The following is a 21929-nucleotide window of genomic DNA, read 5'->3' as shown; positions in this document are numbered from 1 at the left end:
ACCTGTGAGAATAAGAGCCAGTAGCACAGCGGATGAATTTTATTTTAAAATGAAAAGTATCCATATGAAGGAAGCAGTAAGTAGATTGTACGGAAAAGTGAATCCCAACTAGCAAGATCTGGTGTTATGTGATCTAGACAAGAGATTCATTCATAACCCAGAATATTCAAGGGTTGCATAAAGCTTTGTTCACTGTAGGATTTGATTTCTTAGTTGTCATATGTTATTTTGAGTATTTTTCTTAGATTTCAGAATGCTTTTATAGTATAGCCTTTCACTGTGTAGATTTAGACAGTTCAAAAAGCTAAACATTATTTCATGAAAATGTAATATGTTTCTAAGGTTATTTTTCATTATGCCTTTAAGTGAGTGTTGCATCTCATGGATAGCAATAAAGAAATAATGTTCTATAAAAAAAAAAACCTTATGTAAACTTATGTTATCCATGTTCACTAGGTGCATTTTAAGACTTCTTTCAGAAATGAATGTTTGAAAATACTTATGTGATAAATAGTAATTTCAGAAGATACTGTGTACTAGTTAGCCATACCCTTCCTCAGGTTTTTTTTGTCGCAAGGAACATGCGGTTTCAAATTCATAGGGTTTATGGACTTTATTCTCTTCAGTTTGCCTGCAATTTCTAACTTAAAAAGTATTTTACTAAAGTAACATTGGTTTGTTAAGAATGTTTCAGGAACACAGCACTATACTTTGACAACTGTATATACTACCTTCTGATCACCACCAAAAGTTTAGTTTTCACTTACCACCTTACATGTAGTTTTTAACTTTATTTTAAGGGTGCTCCTACCAGATAGCCTAATTACCACTGAATATAGTTTTATGTATATGGTCTCCCTCTCCCAATAATTATTAAAAAAGACTCTGGGTAGAGTGGATTAAGCTATTTTCATTCATGAATCAAAAAGACAAACCATGTGATAAATTGGTATCCCAGTTGGAAGTGAGAACTCAGGGTTGGTTGATACTTAGAACTCCTACTGAGTATGCCATTGTCATATGGGAAACTTACCAACAGATAAAGGTAAACTCTTAATTGTTAGAAAATTGGGAAGGGGGTGCACAGTGGACTATGGTAGAGGACTCGGGTGTCTTAGTGGGTGGTGGATGTGGTGTTGTGACATTCATCTGAGGAGGTGTGATCCTGTCTCTCTGAATCACAGTGTTGCAAACCAGTGTTATCTCAATTAAAAAAAAAAATTTCAAACCTATGTTCTAACATAAGATGGGTCAAACTAAAATAGATACAATCACTATTTAATATTGGGCAATGTAAGTTTCAAATCTCAGGATTTATGTTTGTTTATAATAAAAAAGAATTTTATTCTTGAAAAATAAAGGACATAAAGTAGGCTCCATAGACATAAGAGCCCTCTACAAAAGTAGTTTGGTGAAGGGATATTACCACTAGCACAGTTGGGTAAGGGAGTCTTAAATTTTAGTGAGCACCTGCTGTGTGCATGGCTCTGTCATTTTTATTTGTCATCAAACTCACAATTCCTTGGGTAGACCTACCCCATTTTACAAAAGTAGGAAACAATATTTGGATGTCTTGCCCAGCTCCAAAAGATACTATCAGAACTAGGATTTAGATGTGGGCTTGTTCTCTAACTCTAGGACCTGTGCTTTATTCTACTGGGCTGTATGGGAATTCAGTAGATTCTTCCTATAATTCCTTATCTAGGTCAGGCTTTGGAGCAAGACTGATTTGAAACACTGTTCATTGCTGCCCATATTGTTCTTACAGGGACAGTGAGTGGATTACTGATTAAATCATCTAATTATGGGGATTAAAGGGAATTCTCCATTTCTCCTGTTGGGAGCTGTTAGAGGAAGTTTTGCAGGTCTGAAGCCTTTACATTGCACTATACTGCTTGTCACAGATCTATGTAGAGCCGTCATAGTCACTATCGTGCACTATGTGTTTTAAAGTCTTTTAAATTCATTCACATCTTCAGTTACATCCATTTATTTATTTATTTATTTATTCTTTTAAGACATTTATTTATTTATACAAGCACTGGGTACAGTCAGAAGCGCGGGAGGGTGAGAGAATTCACCAGAGCCAGAGCAGGGAGCAGAACAGACAGACTGACGAAATACACTGCTGAGGGGAGCAGTGGGTGGCAGGAGAGGTCTGCGCACCATGTGGGACCCTCACCAGGTGGCCAGGGATCAAACTGTTGCTGCAGAGGCTGCGGGCTGCTTCTCAACCCAGCACTCAACTGCTGCACCACTGAGGAGGCCAGTCCACTTATTTTTTTTTTTTCAAGATTTATTTATTTATGCATGCAAGAGCTGGGGTACAGGCCAGAGATGCTGGAGGGGGGAGGTGTGTGAGAGGATTCACCAGAGACAGAGTAGGGAGCAGAACAGGCAGATTGACCGAAGTACACTGCTGAGGGGAGCAGCCGGTGAGACAGGAGAGGTCTGCTGCGCCATGTGGGTTGCTCCCTGGCCGGCCGGGGATTGAACTTGTGCTGCAGAGACTGCAGATTGCTTTATAGTGCACTGCTTAACCCCTTGCGCCACCAGGGAAGCCCGCATCCACTTATTTTGTAAATATTTTTTGTTTACCACATGTCAGACCACCTTTGTGGCATCTGGACACAAAGATACTTGGTCTCTACTTTGGAGGGAGAAAATATATATACTCATATATATTTATATATACAAATAAACAAATAATTAAAATCCATTGTGAGACCCTAGCTTAGTGCCTGAGTTTGTACACGTGTTTATAGAGTTGAATGACTGCTGTGAACTCCTATGGAGGCACAGGGTAGTAACCAATAAAGCTGCCTGAGTGAGCTGAAGATGATTCCTGGGAAGGGCTGACAGTTGAATCTCAAGGATGAGTTTAGGTTTGTTGGGTGTGCAAAGTGAAATTATTTAGAAGATATGAAGACAAGCAAATGCCTTGCGTGGAGGGGCCAAAGCTGTGGTGTACTTGGCGAACCAATGGCGTGGCTGGTGGGTGAGGCCCACGGCTAGGTGTGAAGTGATTTAAGAGCCCTCTGTCATAGGTACAGAAGCATTACCCTCATCTTTTAGTGGAAGAAACAGGATAGGTTTTACTTGCATACAAGTTTAAGGTTTTTTAAGTGACTCATGTACAATACAAAAGCCATTTTATGCAGTTGAGTCATGAAGGTCAAGGGTCTGCAAGAGATCAAGACCCAGTTTATAGACCAAATGGAGAACACAAATCATGTAATTAAAGTGGTTTTATGTGCTTTGTATTTCCTACTGATTGAATTTCATCATTTTGCTGAATTATTTTATTGCTGGTAATTCAAATGCTGACTCAGAAATATATGGGGAAATGGATATCACTCAAAAAAGAGAACATGCCTTATCTTAAAAAAAGAGTTCTCACTTGAGTGGCCACTCATTTGATGATGCTGTCTTTCTTTAAAGCACTTAATGTAGTGCTACCTGTGCTACCTCATCAAAATGAGGTATGGCGTTGAATACAATGTAGTAGAATATTGCTGAACTATGTTTACTACCAATCTGATGGACTCTTAAAGGAGACCTCATCCTATACAAGCTTGTTTTTACACAAATTGCAGTGTGGCAAAGACCCAAGGGTAGTGGGAGATGTGCAGCTATGCTCCTTCTCATGTCAGCTCTCCAAGTCTACACTGGATGACAGGACATGGGAGCAGATGAGACAAGCTGTCACTCAACCACACTGCCCTTTGAAGAAAGGCCATGGGGGGAAAAAGGTGCCGCAAATGGGCTGTGAAGTTTACATACTCTGCCCACTGTTAAACAGATTACGTCTAATGAAGTGTCTAATGCTCAGGCCATATCAACCTAATCCTTGGTGGCAGTTCATCCCTCAACTGCCAAAAAACACCACCCTCTGGCCCTCTCTCGCCACTCTGGCCGCCAAGCACAGGGAGGTGGCCAGTCTTAATAAACCAAGACAGTGTGTGATCTGACATGCAAATGTAGGTCATTGCATATGTAAATGTGTGATTACAAACCTGCATGCCAAAACACATTAGTGAGACTTTGCTCTCAGCATGCGGTTGTCACAGTGCCTTAGCAGTTCACGCTAATATTTGTCAGTTATTGTGCAGACAGAAGATGGAATCCCCACTCAAATTTAAAGAATTTGGATTGTGTGATAGTGTTCCTAATGATGAAGCTGTATATGTTACTGTTGAGACTGACAAGTTCTTATCAGGAGAAAGGTCTCTACATATATGGGGAAGGAAGGAAATTATTTCTTAGATGTTACAGATTATCCTAATGGTCAAATTTTTAAAAAAAGATTTCTTAGAAAACCAAAGGCAATTTTAAAAATCTCTTCTTCAGATGAATCTTATATTTAACAGTCAAAAAAAACTTTTAAGAAGTTGATAACATCCATTGAGTTTATCTAAGAAGTGTACTTTGTAAGTCTTCTTACAAAGTACACTAAATGGTGGCATTAAGTCACAGTGAGAATTATAAATTAATTTCAATAACTGTAAAGAGAAATCTTACAAATGAATAGATTGCCAAGGTGTTTCCCTGTATTATTTTATTTTTTTATTATGGCCTATATTTTCATTTTTATTTCTAACATGAGTTTTTCTCCCTAGTTCTTCTTCCTCAAAAGACTTGAAACTGAAAACATCCGTGGATTCTCATATAGGGTGCCATAATGCTAGGTCATATTGTAGATGACTTTGTTAGCACCCACAGCTATAGGCTGTCCTTGGGAATCAGGACTTGGGGATCAATTAGCTGTGGGTGATAACATCTGCATTATAGAATTGTCATGAGACTGAATTATACAGCGTATAAAGCCCCAGTGAAACTTTAGCAGAATTTTACAGTGTTTGCTAGTATGGGCGAGGTATTGAAATTAGCAAGATAAATTGTGTTAGGGTTGATACCAAGTACTGCTCATATATCAAAACAGTCTTCTGCATAAGTCATGGAGCCATCAGCCTTAACCGAGGTTTATTTGAAAGGCTAAGATTTCATGTTAAATGTGGTGTGTTTAAGAACCAATGCCTTCTTCGATTGTATTAGTAGGTGTTTAATGTTCAATTTCCTTCAAGGGTGCACTATTCAGACCCCACAAAAATGTCATGTTTATTCCAAGCTAACTCAGAAAATAGAGAAGGCCCGGAAGGATGTGAGTGGGGTGGCGCAAAAGGTTTGGGAGAGTTAACTTACCAGTGGTCCTGGACTCTTGAAAAGGCCTGTGCACATTCAACCAAAACAGAGAAGATACAGGTGCATGTGGTAGTTAGATTATTTATATTTTATGTAGATAGAGATGCTGAAAATAGACTATGAGTGTCATGAGGTGCACAAGGCATTCTGTCTTGTGTGAATATTGTAATTTTAGCAGTAAGAGGTGTGTGAGTGTAGTGAATATTCAATTAATCATTTACTCTGTGACCCTTTGGATGAACGCATCCATTAACAATCAAGTGTGATCATAAATACTTGTCATTCTACTTTGGTTCAAACTCATGTAATGAACCCCAATGGAAACCAAAGAATTTGGATGATAATGAGGTGTCAGTGTACGTTGGTGAATTATAACAAAAGTAGGGGATGTTTTGTAGAAGATGTTTATGATGGGGAAATGGCATTTATGGGGGATAAGGGACATTTGGGAAATCTCTATTTATTCCTCTCAGTTTTGCTGTGAAGCCACTAGAAATATTCTTTGTAGAAGTTAAATAACTGTCAGAAAGTTCAGAAGTTTTTCATGCATTGGTTGGCAGGTTGGACTAAGTGAGCACACACACATACATATACACACATATGTATATAATCACATATGTATGAAATGGATTATATATGGCATGGTATATATATATATATGTTATACATATATGGCTTGAATAAAAGTTCAGTAAATGTTGAATGATTGGATGTTTGCAAGCTTACCATAAATATCACCTACTTATGTGAAAACAATCAATGATTATGTGTATATTGTGTGATTGAAAACTTTTCCTACTTTTTTAATTACAGAAGGCCTTACGACCAGATATGGGCTATAATACATTAGCCAACTTTCGAATAGAAAAGAAAATTGGCCGTGGGCAATTTAGTGAAGTTTATAGAGCAGCCTGTCTCTTGGATGGAGTACCAGTAGCTTTAAAAAAAGTACAGGTAAGATGATTTTAATTATATAAATTAGTGTAAAATTAACTGTGATAATAGATAGAAGAAAGTGTGTCTTGAATGACTGGGAAATGACAGTTTTAAGTTGAGAACATTGAAAAAGAATAAAAATTGTACTTTAAAAATATGAATTGGGTATAGTATGCAATGGGAATGAATTTTTTGTTTTAATATTATTTCTAAACTTTAAACATGTATCTGGTTTTGTTTACCCATATTGGGCAGTGACAGAAATGACTCTGGAAAAACTTTTGCAACTATAGTTTTAAGAGACAGATTTGAGTTATCAACACTGCTTCCAATCGGACATGTAACTGTCATCTCCCCAGCAGAAATTCTGCCACTGTGAGTCTCATGGTGGGAAACTAGACTCATAAACTTTGTTGCCTAAAGTTAATAAAAGATTAAGGTGACGTATTAAATTAATGTAGAGAACTACACCAGCAATAAATGAAAGGAAAATCAAGTGATCTTTATTTAAAAAAATGAAATAGATAAAATTTGAAAATTGAGGTCTGAAAAAAAAAAAAAGAAAATTGAGGTCTGATTTAAAATCTCCATGTTGTATTTATATCATTCTAGAATTAGCTTTCCTCTCCTGTCTCGACCCGTTCCTGCTTTCCTCAGTTTCATTTCTTTTGCTCCAGTTCCACTTAGCAAATCCTGCCCTTGCTTCAGTGTACTAGTTCCAGGGAACCTCCCTGCAGGGCTTACTTGGGGAACCCTGGAAGTTTTAGTTGCTCTCTCTAGCCTAGACAGTCTAATTTCACTTGCTCTCTGGTCCATAAGTACTTGTCTTTCTAACTCAGTGTTTTGGACATCATAGTTTTACTTCCCTTTTTCAGACAAGGTCATCATTGTCCACCCTTTCCCATAATCCCTGCATTTTGTATGGAGGCCTCCTATCTTTTTTCTGTAGACATCTGTGAAAACAGTTTCCTCACTTTTTTTTTTTCGTTATAAAAGGATCAGTATACTTGCCACAGCCATTGCAGAGATGACCAGTTTTCATATATTATTAATGAAATAGAAGAATTTTATAGGGTATGCATGTTAGCTATAAAGTATAACAGAGACATCCTTCTAGCCACTATCCAGCTTAAGAAATAAAACATTAAAAATATTTTTGACCCATGTCTACTATTCCCTTCTCTAAGAGGTAATCGTGGCCTGAATTTTATGTTAATCATTTCTTTTCTTTATAGTTTTCCCCACATCTGTATATGTTTCTATATAAATCTGTTTGCTTTTGCACCTTAAAATTTTATATAAATGAAGTATATAATATTTATATATTTCAACTTGTATTTTTCACACAGCATCATGATTGAACAATCAGCAATGCTGGTGCATGTGGCTGTAGTTTATCCTTTTCACAGCTCTATGGTACTCACTTGTTTCTGAGTTCATATAATTTTATAATTTATTTTTCTGATTATAATTCTTTATCAAAACACTTTAGCGCTACCAGCCAGGTTCCTAAGCTTAGATTTCAAGACATTTTACTTTGCCTCAGACTATACATTTTACTCTTCTAGGACCTTTAAGAGAGCAGTGTGCTAATAAGCTCTGGTGATGCCTGTTGCCTGTATGTGAAAACAGGAGTGTGTGTGTACTGAATGCACGCTGCCTTGAAATCATGAAGCAGTGTGGGAACATAGAGGTGTGACATTATTTGCCATTTTGTTGAAAATTTATTCACATCCCATCATGTTTCATTTGCAAAATTAAGATGGTGCCTTAACTGATGCAACAGTTTGAAATTCCATGTACCAACTTAGCTTCCCACTCACCCTGCCTCCTTTCCATTGCTCATACAGTTCATTCCACCAGTGTTTTGATCACCGAACAGTGTTCAGTGGTCAATGTGTATGGCTTTGGAGATACTTGGCTTCCAACAAAGACACCTCTGTAATCTTGAGATGGATGCTATTGTGGGAGTGGCGTTGAGTAGTGTGATGTGGGGATGTTGGGGATGTTGACAGGGGTTGTGAATTGGGTGTCAGAATGTCAGTTCTCTTGTGAAAAGATTATCCAAGATTTGTTTTCATCTGTTACATGCAATCTCCATTTTGTTATTTAGCTAATGGGTTAAAGCTATATGATTGTTACATGGTATGGTATAGTAATGAGGTAGTTTGATCCTTAGTTCATTACTGCTTAATTTTTATTTTTTCTTTGTTTTCTCTGAATTTGTATGTCCAAATAACACTGTTTATCATGGAACATCCATTGTCAGCCAGTGATACTTATGAGAGACTGGGAAGTACTTTTGTATACTTCAAAACAAAAATAAAGTGATTAAGGTACCTTTTTGATCCAAGCAATCCCACAAAACCTTCCTGAAAATAATCTTTGAAAGTATATGGAATAAGACTTGCTTTTCAGCGTGTTAATTTTAGATTCTAGATTCTGCATGTCTGTATCTAATTAGAAGTTAGAATTACATGCAGTTAGAAATAGTGGACAATGATAACTTTTTCCATAATGCATATAGTGATCCAGTGTATTCATAACCTCCGTGGTCATATACATATTAGTCTCTTTTCCAGTGTTCACTGTGATTATTGAATTCAAACTGTAGCTTTTATCAATTTCTTTATTTAATCCCTATAGACTTTATTGTAAACTTACAGTTGTTTATATGAGCAAATGGAAATTAGGAAATATTTGTAAGAATGATCCATAGGTTGAATTTTTAAAAATTGGAGAAGAATTTAGTAATTATTAGTTTACTTGTCAGTGAGGCATACTTTTATCTTAAAAATTAAAGTTTCTTAATTTCATTTGTACTGGACGTTTCTACATGTATAAGAGGTAATATTTAGGCATGTTAAATGTTCAGAGGATTTTGGTGCTTGGCAATTTTTTTTTTCATTAGCAGCTTGTAGTACCTTAGGCATTATTATTACGATAATGCAAGTTTTGATCATATGAGCTTATCTTAAAAATTTTGAATTATAAACTCTTCTAGTGGCTGAACCCATTGACTAATTAAAATAACTTATTATTTATGTGGTTGAAAAAATCTGTGATGTTCTTTTACTATTTATTGGCCATCTGTGTGACAGACATTGCAGTTGACACTAGGGAGACAGTAATTGAGTTCAGCATTTTTGCTGGGGAGACAGACAGTAAATCAAATAATCACATGTAATGAAGAAAATGGCCATGGTATAATATATGAGGCAAATGAGATGGGAGAAGAAGGTCTTTTAGATGAAGTATTTACTTAAGGATTACTAAGAATATAGAAGTTAAGCTGATGTGGAGGTTAAGGAGTCAGTCAACTAACAGCTAGAAGAAGAGGTTCTAGTAGGGAGAACAGCAGCATAAAGGCCCTGAACAATAGACTGAACTATGAGCAGATCATTGTGACCTCAGTAAACCAAGTGAGAAGAGAAGTAACATAGGGCTCAGAACTTGACAGTAACCCGATTCTGTCTGCCTGCAATGTATCTATTACCTATATGTCCTGTGTTGTTGTAAGAGTCATAAATAGCTTTCCAAGGAGTTTAAGCAGATGAGTTATAAAATCTGTTGTGTTTTTTAAAAATTGCAAACTGCTGTATAGAAAAATGAATTCATACTCATCCTCTGCACTATATAGTAATAATAATGCCAAACATTATTTATGAAAAGATAGTCAGCTATTTAATAAATAATATTGTCAATATGGATAAATTTATGAGATTTTAAAGTATTAGATGTGCAAGTTTTTGTCATCTAGAGCCAGAAGAATGTATAAATGCAAATAAAGTGATGGTGTGGCTTTCATGTGGCAGGGAGAGTTTAACAGCCAGTCTTTTAATTGAGATAACATTAGAATCCTCCCCATCAGATATTGCCACCATAGGGTACCTGCCACCAACTTACCACTATAGTTCATTGTGCTTCCTTCCCTCATCCCTTACCCCCTCCCCTCTAGATGCTCAATTCTATAGTCATCCTGAAGGGTTAATTTTTAAGTTTGTCTTTCTCTCATTCTTAGTTTGGTTTCTCTATATTCTGCATATTAGCGACACCAGCTAGTACTTATCTTTCACCTTCTGACTTATTTCAGTTAGCGTTATTCTTTCCAGCTCAATCCAAGTTGCCATAAATGGCCTGAGTCTGTCTGCTTTGATCACTGACTAGTAATTCATTGTGTACCACATCTTCTCGATCCACTCCTCTGTTTTTGGGACCTTAAGATGTTTCCATATCCTTGCTATTGTATATAGTGCTGCTATGAATATATGGGTACAGATTTCCTTTCAAATTAGTGTTTTTGTATTTTGGAGGTAGACACCTAAGAGTAGAATGACTGGGTTAAATGGCAGATCCATTTTTAGTTTTGTGGGACACCTCCACACTGCTTTCCCTGGGGGCTTATCTTTTAAAATTGGTCTTGAGCCCTTTGCTCTCACTTCCCCTGTCCTTCCCCTGCCACTTTGTTGACTCTGACACCAGCAGCTGGTGTCTCCACACACCTGACCGCATGGTGCCCAGTCAGTCTACCATCATGTTCTACTCTGTGCTCACTTATTCTGTCTCAAGTTCTCAAAGTTCCTCTAACTACAACGCCCATCTCTCTCTCTCTCCCCTCTTTCCAACCAGACTTCTCTGTACCACATCCTGTCTGCCAGGCACTATTCCATATTCTCCAGATCTATTATTTGTTATGTAAGGTCCAGTTTCATTTGTTTTCTTCACTATCCCAGACCCTCTTCAGCTAATTGAGCAAATTGAGCTTTTTCAAATCTGCTCCATTTTGCTAGCCCCCAGTCATAGTTTGTCTCCAGGATGTATTCTTCATTTCTCTGTTCACATGTAATCATAGTGCTGGGTCTTGTAACTTAGGACTCAAGCCTTTTCTTGGGGTTTTGCTTGCATTTCTTCTAAGATGCACTCTCTGGTTCTTTCTACTTCATGTATTTTAACCACAGCTTAAGAACCCCAAATCAATAGATAGTTATAATATTGCCTGCAGTGAAATTTAAAAGCTGCTTTTCTCAAGTCACAGCCACAGCCCTTATGAATTCATGCTCAGCAGAAAATGTCATCTCCTGTTTAACAGAGGTAATCTCTGCTCTTGGATGTGCTTTCATGATTGTTATAGCTATTCTGACCCATCTTCTCTTAACTCTACCTGTGCTCTGGATTAATACTTTTCTTCTGCCCATTTTGGGTTTTATCCCCCTTCCTCCCACCCTTCTCTGCCTGTAGCCGTCATCCATTGACTTTCTTACAAGTATCTCTACAGAATCTGTTGCTTCAACACCAGTGACTTCTTAAAACCCATCCATCGTATTTCCTATGCTTACACTGCCTTGGCTAGCCTACCTCTCCTCATATCCCTTTTTGTTCCCTTTGGTGACTTCTCTTTTCCCCATTCCTTTTGGAACATTTTTCTCAGTTTGATTTTGGATTTTTGCTTCTCCTGCACCTACTTTTTTCACTCATGTCTTCCATGTACCTTTTTAGGGTGACTACTTAATCTATAGAAGCCCCAACTAAACTTTGTGGAGCTTTAAGCTGGTGTAAAATCTGAAAGATGAATTACTATGATGATTTTGAAGGGTTATTAATTTGAAGAAAACCTACTGAACAGGTTTTACTAATGGACTGGAAGTTAGACCATTCTATGCTAACTGGTTGAGTTAAAAGACATTGCCTTAGAAGGAAAGGTCTTGTAATGATAGAATGATAAGTAATACAAACAGGTATCTAGTTCCATGCCATCCATACCTGCACCTTAAGGAATCCACAAGAAGGAAATTGAAGCCTGACTTTTAATTTTCAGTTTGGACATGTTGATGCATCAAGATGAGTGCAATAGACTGAGAGAAACCAGATGTCAGGCCCTGGTGTTGGAGGGAGCAGGTTTCTGGACTTACCTTGACTAAGATCTATCCACCTCCCCCCTTTCTGATGTTTTAGAGTGCTTGTATATTTAGCCAGGGAAGGGCTGGTAGTAGAAACTTAATTGGAGATTATCTTGTTCATTGATTGTAATTTATATCTAGAGAGATCAGAGTCCCTCTACTGTGCTTTTCTACCTCTCTCATCCATCTTCTTTCCCTTTGAATAAAAGAGATGAGGTCTGTAGGGAAAGGTCCTTGCCTACCAGTCAGCAAGTAAGAGAACCAAAAATTTAAAAACTGATAGTAAAAATATTCCTTGTAATGGAGGAGAGAGTTAAGGCTTCCTCTCTGCACCCCTGACATTGCTAGCGAGATGTTCTGCACAGTCACTGAGCAGTTGGAATAGAGGGTTGGAAACATCATATGGCTGCAGAGTAAGTGGGCAGTGAAAAAGTTGGGGTAAACAGAGGCATAATTCAGGGGTGAGATCAGAAGGAGAAGGACTGACACCATATCGGACACAGGGCTAGTTATTGTAAGGCCACACTGGTCAGTTCATTTATTCAGGCTGTCTAAAACTGGGGGGTATGGTGGGGTGCAAGGGTGGTTAAGATTTCCATATATGTAAGGTTTATTTAAATACTTGGTGATCTCACTTATATGTGGATATAGGGAAACAAAGCAAAGATTCAGTCAAAACCAAACCAATAATAAGCCCTTGATGTCTGAATGCAAAACTGGAGGGGAGGGTGATGAGGTGGGCATGGAGGAGGGAGGAGGCCCGATGCAACAAGGTGGAGTATTGCGGCACTGGTGTAAACACACACATTTGTAGAAGTTTTAATCTGTAGCCTCCAAAGCAGAGACAGCGATGTAAACCAACTTTAAAACCTCAATAAACATATCTGTAAAACTAAGTAAATAAATGAGTAAAGGTAAACCAGGTTTGTGAAGATTAGAAAAAGTTTTAAAATGATTCCGTGCATTTATCAGCGAGTACTTGCCTAAACATTGCTAAAAACTGCTCATACCAAGTATAAAATAAGGATAAAACACCAAGAAATTTTTGGAGAGCTGAAAAAGATACCTTCTGAAGTGAAGCTTATGAATATTTTATGAAAAATATTTTTATGAATTTCAGACTTTTTCCCCATACTATTACCTTTTCCCATGAAATCAGACAGTTTTGAATTCCACGTCTGGAAATGATTTAATCTAAAGATTCAGCATTTATTTTTGTCTTGACTTGCCAGCTAAGAGAAAAAGAATTTCCAAATATATGTTTTTGGTTCAGAATTTAGTTTTGCTTCAAAATGTGCCAGCTATTTTTATTTTTTTCCAGTGTCTAAGGAGTAACTTTTGACATTATTGAAAATTCAGTTAAAAAAAACAAGTTACTTTGTAATTCAAAATTAGTTTAAATAAAATTTGAATTGAAGAGTCATGATTTCTGTGTAGCATGTTTCTGTTTTATTTGTTTGTGGATAGTCTCATTAGGGTTTCCTGAAGCTCTCATACACATCTAATTCTCATCTTATTATCTGTCTTTTTTCCTTTTTAAAATATTTTTTCCCATCAGAGAGACATTGATTACTTAAAGGGTAGCTTGTTATGTGACCAAGTTCATGATTTTCTTCATTTTAATTATTAGTACCAGAATTTTCCTTCTCTGTTTCTTTGAAAGTTTTCAGTAATTCTTTCACTGTCTTAAGACATTTAAAATTTTGTGCTTCCCAGCAGTTCTTTGAGTTATCACTCATCTTTTTGTGATTAGCAGTTCCTGAGAATGGCATCAGCATTCATGATTTGGCAAGAATCAATTATTTATCTTGCCATTTGGTTCTTTTTTTTTTTTTTTTTTTTTTTAGCACAGTAGTAGGTGATAAAATTTCATTAATGGGAAAGCAGACAGATGAAAATATTTTGCAACAGAGCACAGTAACTATGTAACAGTTCGTAACAGATAATTGAAAAAAAGTCATACTTAGTCATAAATACACAATGGTATATGGAAATGTCATAAATACACAATAATATATGGCAATGTTTTACCAAAGTATCAACAACTCCTGCTCAAAAATGTCAGTGATAAAGAAAGGCGTTGGATGGAGTAAGCTACAACAATGTTATAAATGTCCCTTACTTTTTATATATCCTACTTGCATTTTTTTCCTCATGATCTGCTGCTAATTTATCTTTTCCACTTATTTTCTTTTTGCTATTTGATTCCTAAGAATAAACAATCTCTGTATATGTATCATGTCTGTAGCTGCATCAAGGTCAAAATTTTCTGTTTATGTCAGTATTTATTATTAGAGTTTGACATTTTATATAGTAGCATCATTTTCTGATATCATTTGTTCATTTGGGAAGTGAGTGATTTTTCTTTGTGGAATGTAAAGCTTACTCCTTTAAATAATAAGTGTTTGATTTTGTGTATTCATACAGAAATCTTTCTGAAGTGAATTACTCTCTTTTGCATGTTTGAATCAGGTTTTGGAAGCCCAGACAGCTATCCCCATCCCCTCAATATAGGAAATATAAATCGAATTTGAAAACAAAAATAAAATCCATAAGCTAACTTGAATTTTTAGTTTTAAAATTTGATTTGCATTTCCCATACTGATTTCATTGAGGAAGAGTTAGAACCATGTGCATGTTAGATATTAAGGGTAATACCAAGCAAGAGTTGTCTCCTACAAACTAATTATATATTCATGTTCTTTATTTACTTTTATGGCTTAGATAGCTGTTATTTCTGTCTGACAGAAGTCTATAATTCTGTCAAGGTTCTGCGTTAATGTTACCCCCTCCCCACATGGAGATTCCTACCATAGGTTTCTGATACTACACTTTGCACAAATATGTATTTCAGTAATTATTAGTTAGTTGTGTATGTATTAGACTTCACAGCAGCCTGTACTAGTGGAGAAAACAGTCTCTGGAGCTGGAACGATCTAGATTCAAGTCCTGGTTTATCACTTACTGGTTTTATGGCCATAAACATGTGACTTAACACTCTTTGAGCTTCAGTCCTCAGTTCTAAATTGGAACCTTCATCATATAAGATTGTGGTGAAGATCAAAGTAGTATATGTAAAGAGACCACATAATTTGGAAGGTGTTCAATAATTCCTTTCTGAATTTAAAAGACTTGGAATGTACTACTGCTTTCATTTTACACACCTACTTTTCCTGGAACCAATTGGCAAATCTGAATTAGGAAAACTTGTCAAGTTGATGACTATAAATTATATTAAATTTTATTTTTACTTATGTGGCTAAGGCTTTAATCAGTTTATAGTAGTGCCTTATTCAGATGTTGTCTGTAATATTTGTCATGTTATGTTTTAATTATTGGGTTTTTTTCCTCACACATTTAGAATCTGGAGACATTGTTTTCAGAGAACATTCCTTTGATTGTATTATTTATTTTTATACTTGCAACACTGGACAGTACTTCCCAGCTTTTCCTTCATTATCACCCCCTCTCCCCCGGAAGCTTTTATAGACTTTTTTTTCCTAATTATTCCTCCCAAATTTTAATTCCATTGATATGTCTGTTTGTGTAAGAATTGCTGTCATCCCTACTAAAAATTCATATATCAGACCGCATAGCCATGCTTTGATAATATAGATTAATGGTTTAGAGCTCAGGTTCTAGCTGGATAACTGAGAATGAATTCTGGCTGCTCCATTATCTTTGTGAATTTTTGTCAGTCTCATAAGCTTTTTAAACTTCCTTTTCTTCATCTGTAAAATGCTGTACAAATACTATCACCATCATCAGGATTAAATGACAATTGATGTGGTTTATGTAATACTTTTAGCATGTCTTGTTCAATGTATATTAACTATTAATTTTCTATCTTAATGATCAAAACTTTTATTCTGTTCCATTTGAATTTGAGACCTGAAATATCTAGCTGTATTCTTTTCTCATTGTTTTAATATTGATTGCTTTTGGAAGAAAACACACAAGCTGCAGTGATTATGTGAGATAATTACAAAGATTTCTTAATGTCTGTGTAATTATATGTAGAGTATTACAGTGGATGTACTTATAGTTGGAGTTTGAACCATATTACTTTACAAAATTTTCTGGATTCTATTTTTTAGATATTTGATTTAATGGATGCCAAAGCACGTGCTGATTGCATCAAAGAAATAGATCTCCTTAAGGTAAATAACAAATGAACTATTGGCTATTTCGAATGTAAGTGAATATGTTCATAAAAGTGATGTATTAAAATATCACATTTATAAACAAAATGATTTTTTTAAGACTCAATTTTTGCTACACTGACTTCTAGTGAAATTATATAAATTCAAATATTAGTTCTCTGGTGATTTAATCTGACATTCATGTATTTGCATATGCTTATATGTTTATTGGATATAGCAATACTTTAAAAAATGTGGTGTCTATAACTTGCTTTATTATTTCCAATAAAGAATGCTAAAATTGATTGATAGCTAGTTTCACTTTCAATAATTATAGTATTTTTTTCGAAGTGCGTTATATCAAAGATAACTGCTCATGTTAAGATTTCTGTTACAAAAAGAAAGTATGGTTTTTAAGTTCATTAAGTTATCCTAAGTTATGAAATTGTAACTCTTGGGAATTTGCAAAAATAATTTTTGATAACTGTTTTTTTCCTCAGCAACTCAACCATCCAAATGTAATTAAATATTATGCATCATTCATTGAAGATAATGAACTGAACATAGTTTTGGAATTAGCAGATGCTGGTGATCTATCCAGAATGATAAAGGTAAGAGGAAATTTTTACACTTAAAATGTTACTGTTTTCTAATAGAGTTGTCTGTTAAATATCTAGGCATATCTGATATTATAAAACAAAGATATCAGTGCAATCATTGGCATATGGTAGATGTGTAATAAATACTATCATTAGGGAAGTTGTCCGTTATTGAGTCCTGGACATTTTGGACTGATTGTTACAGAAGTATTGTGTAGTAGACTATGGTGATGATGATAATCTGGTGAAACTTATACTGGTCTATGAAGGTATATAAATGCTCCAGAACCATTTGGGAATAGACTGAGAGGTTTTTCTTCTGTAAGCTAAAGTTAAAATTTTTAAGCTTAATTTCTCTGAGAAGATCACCTTTGAACCTTTGTCTCTGGACAGGAGGGCAGAAGGAGGTTCTTGAGCAACCTGACCTATTCCTGGGAATAGAAAGTAGACTTGCTTTCAGATTTTGCATATCATATCTTGGTTTGACAACTGAAAAGTTATTTTAAAATTTATTTAGCTTTCTTTTCTAAGGACATCGATTTGGTATAAGTTCAGCTGCAAGTTCTAAAAACCCACAAATAGTAGTAGCTTAAAACCTGCTTGTCCTTGAGTATGTTATTTAACTTCTTTGTCCCACATTTTTTCAAAAACAAAATAATAATAGAACCTATTTCATAGAATTAGGTTAATGATTAATCAGTATTTATTAAAAACTTACAGTGGTGTGTCACACCATAGTAAAACTACGTAAATGGTAGGCACTGCTATTGTTATATATGATATATACACATAGAATTTTAACACAGAATTCTGGAGCTAATATGGCAGCTCTGATCTATCAGATTTTTCAGAGACCAAATCTGTTTATAACAAGTTAGCATTCCAAGGCATAAAGGGACAAAAGGCTCTTGCTGTCTGTATCTTAAGGCCTACTACTGGATGCCTGCTACATTGTGTTGTCAGCTTCATTCCATTGTCATATTTAGTCTTACGAACATGTTTGACTGTAAGAGAAGCTGGGGTATGTGTAGCTTGTCTTTGCTGACCAAAACTAAACTTCTGTTACTTTGGAAGATGAATAATATGAAAATCAATCAAGACAACCCAGTGAGACAAGGGAAGACTGTTTATTCTGCGCTTGCTATAGCAAAGAAGTCAACCACTGTCACTGACATTTTGGCAGAGATTCACAGTCAGGCAGAGGAATGGGAAAGCTTTTCAGTGGAGGACAATGGGACAGCTACAGTTAATCCTGATTAGCGACTCTTGGCAGGGGGAAGCTATGTGTGAGCTCACTAGAAGTGGGGTACCTTATGGGTTTGATTAGGAATGCATATTTGTTTTTCTCTGGTGTGTCCTAAGTTGGGAGCTGGGACAAAAATTAGGGAAGTTGTCAGTTATTGAGTCCTGGACATTTTGGACTGATTGTTACAGAAGTTATTGTGTAGTTTTCTGGATTATTGTCAGAGATAGTAATCTGACTTCCTGCAAGTCTCTAGTATAGCAGGCTGGTTTCTTGGGTGTTCTTTTTATAGATAAAAAGGTTGGTTTCCTGGTCCAGTAACTCAGTGTTCTATTTTTATAATGATCTGGTTATTGTCCTTTTGTAAATTCAGATTCTCAATGGATACTGAGGCACAATCAGTAAACTCTGCTACATGGAGTGATTATAAGAAGTTATTAAAAACAGTAGTAGGTGTTTTATGTACATTATATTTACCCTTCACAAGGATTCTGAGACATAATTTTGTGATAATGCTCAGTACTAGTAAACAGAAGAACTAGTATTTTAAATTAGGTTTGTCTGATGTAAAAATCTGAGTTTTCAATTGGTGGTCCTGAAAGGTTGTTGACTCACAAAACTCCTTTGAAAAATCAGATTGAAAACCATTGACCTTCTCCACAGAAAAATGATGATGCATATACACCTTGCATTCCATTACAAAGCATTCACAGATTTTGTGATCAAAGTGTTCACAGATTGATATCACAGTGTGGCATCATTCCTCCATTAAGAACCCTGCTCTCTAATGCGTGTTCATTAGTAGCCACATAAACTCCCAGGTCACTTAAGTTCTCTGAGGCTTAGTTTCCTCATCTGGAAGATAGAGACAGTTTATGAGAGTGTTTTCTAAACTGTAAAAACATTACATAAAAGGAAGATAATATAGTATTATCACAGAATGCTATCAAGTTGTTTAAAGTCCCATGCTCTGAGTGACTCACCTAATTGGTTATCTGATTTTCTGTTCAGGGACTTCCCATCTGTAGCACAAACAGCTAACTGTCTATAAAATATGATTTTGCAAGTTAATGAACAATAAAATTATAATCTTAATTTTAAAAAGAAATGCAAATATACAAATATGCTAAAATTACAAAGCAGCTATCAAGATGAGATATAAAAATAAATTGTCCTCACAAGAGAGAACAACTAATAAAAAATTCTTTGCTTTAACCTTTAGGTACAAAGGTTATTTAATTACTTAGAATGGCAAAAAAAGAGGGCAAATTCATATTGGATGAATGCCTGCCAAAGACAGATAAAAGAAGCAGTTTCAATTGTAACATCTTATCCTGATTGAGAGATTGGTGATTTTGGTTTTGTTTTTCTTGTGGCATTCATTTACTTTTGTCCAATCCAGTTATCTTCCTGCTATGCTACTCCTACTCCACGCAAAAATGTTGCAGTGCCTGGTCAATTGCCTGGGCATGTCAGAGCATATTGGGGTGGGGGGAGTTGTGTGTGTGTGTGTGTGTGTGTGTTCAGAGAGAGAGAGAAAGAAAGAAAGAGAAGAGAGAGAGAGAGAGAATATAACATATACTCCTTTCCTTTTACCACCTGAGAAAACAAATGCAAGACTGGGGGGATTTATGGAAGCCCTGTAACTCTGTCTTTAGTAGAGCCAGATTTATTAGGTCAATGAGGAAAGAAATAATTGTCAGAATGAGCTTATATTATTGTGGAGGTGAAGTCGGCTTCTGTATTTAGACAGATCTCTCTAGTAGTAGTTGACATTATCAGGGGATTTTTATTTTATCAGCTGAGCCAATAGTAAGGTAGAGACATAACAGTAGAACTCTATGCTTGGTAATTAGTAGTAACTTAATTCTCAAAAAATTGGTAACTGTACTCTTAAAATACTGGGAAACTTCTAACAAAAACTTGAAGGCATCTGTCATGTAAAAGTATTTAGGAAACATTTTTAATTTAAAAATATTAACTGATACTTAATACATTATAATAAATTTATATAACAACTTAGTATATTTTGGTAGGGTATTAAAGTGGCTCTTCCTTAAAGGACTAGTTATCTATCATTCCTTCTCTGTAGTAAGCATTATTTGTAAGCCTCTAGTGATCTTCTCCTTTATTATAATCACGTTAGTTTGTTTGCCTTGCTCAAATATAAGACACTCTGGGGTCAGATTTCTCAGATCTTCTTGGAACTCTTCTGAAGGTTGAAAACCATATTTCAAACCTATGGAATTTAAAATAATGACGTAACAGAAAGTTTGACCACGCACACCCCAGTTATATTTATGAATGTCTTTTGTAGTATGATATTTCGGACCTGATCAAATACCTGATTTTATGGAAAGTGAGTAATTTAACAACTTGGGAGGCTCTCCCCTCATCTTTCCTCAAATAGAATTAATTGTATTATGAGCTGACCCACTTAGTATACATAATTATGACTTTTCTCGCCATTTGATTTGATAAACTCATGTTTATTTTATTTTAATATAAAATGAAATATCCTGTTTTATATTAGTTTTCTCAATAGGTGAGAATTGTTACCTTTCTTTGCTATGTTCCGTTTCTCAGAGAAAACCACTGATGTGGTTGCAAAAGAAAGATCATCTTTCTTTTGTACTTCACACGCACAAACACATACACACATATAAATATATATTGTAATGTGTATTTTTTCCTCAGATATATCACAGTGTATTTCATTACATTACATTGATCGGTAATTAGATTGTTTCTGTTTCCATTGTGTTTACTTTTTTTTTTTTTTGAAAAGATTTATTTTATTTATACAATAGCTGGGTACAGGCCAGAGGCTTGGAAGGGTGAGAGAATTCACCAGAGACAGAGTAGGGAGCAGAACAGTCAGATTGACGGAAAGCACTGCTGAGGGGAGCAGCAGGTGAGATGGGAGAGGTCGGCTTGCCATGTGGGTTGCTCCCTGGCTGTGCTGCAGAGGGTGCAGACAGCTTCACAGCACTGCGCTCAACCTGCTGAGCCACTGGGGAGGGTCTTACAGAGAAGCTCAAATACACAGCCTTGTATCTGTTGATAACAATGCCATACATTCTCTTCTTCCTGACCTTCCACAATGGAGTCTGGATTCTCCCATCTCAGTCTGTCACCAAATTTTGTTCATTTTTCTTCTAAATGTCTTTTCAATATTTCCACCAGCCCCATTTCCTTTTTCTCCCTAAGTGGGAAGTACTGCTATCTTCTTTTTAACTTTTCTCTCAGTATCTAGCACCCATTCCTCAAATCTTTCTCCATCAGTATTTAAAAGAGGTAAGGGAAGGGGCAAGACAAGAAAAACTAATACTTTTCTTTCAAATCCTTCATGAACACAAAGAGGAAAGTTTTTGACAAGGTTTACCAAGTCTTGTGTGATCTAGAATGTAAGCATTGCAGGGAGCCATCTTTGCCTCCTATCCCTGTGCTGAGGATGGTGCCCTGCACAGAGAAGGTGCTTAACAAATGTTGCTTTGCCATCTGGCCCCTGCTTCCCTCTCCTGTGCACCCTTTCAAATCCCTTGACTTCCCCATGTTTTCCATTCTTGGGGCATGCACGCATTTCTGTCCTTTCTCCCTTCTTGAACTGAGTTTATGTTTGTTTATCCCTCAATTTACCACTTATATGTTACTTTCTCATGGAGGTTTTCTTTTGACTCATAGTTTGTTTTAGTACTGCTGTACTAAAATAGTACTCATAGTCTGCTATTAGTACTCTTGGAATATTCTTTCATAATAAATAATAAGACCATATAGTTATTCCTGTGATTATTTCGCTGATGTCTGTGTTTCCCATTTTACTCAAAGCTCTGTTGAGCACAGGGGTCATGTCTGCTTTGCTTGCCTGACTACCTTCAGTTTCCATGGATGATAATAATAACTCAGTAAA

General features: G+C 35.9%; 1 protein-coding gene across 2 annotated transcripts in view; it reads left to right on the top strand.

The window, feature by feature from the left end:
• Positions 1-21929, top strand: part of NEK7 (NIMA related kinase 7) — a 129860-nt gene that overhangs the window by 57811 nt on the left and 50120 nt on the right. For both annotated transcript variants that reach the window (XM_037497221.2, XM_037497222.2), the window contains exons 3-5: positions 6016-6156; positions 16133-16195; positions 16678-16788. In XM_037497221.2, the coding sequence (XP_037353118.1) occupies positions 6016-6156; positions 16133-16195; positions 16678-16788 (315 nt within the window). The remainder of the gene's footprint in view (positions 1-6015; positions 6157-16132; positions 16196-16677; positions 16789-21929) is intronic.

The sequence above is a fragment of the Talpa occidentalis genome, unplaced genomic scaffold (assembly GCF_014898055.3).
Source record: "Talpa occidentalis isolate TD23 unplaced genomic scaffold, MPIMG_talOcc4v2.1 talOcc4.8, whole genome shotgun sequence".
Classification (NCBI taxonomy): Eukaryota; Metazoa; Chordata; class Mammalia; order Eulipotyphla; family Talpidae; genus Talpa; species Talpa occidentalis.
This window is presented reverse-complemented; position numbering and strand designations above follow the sequence as displayed.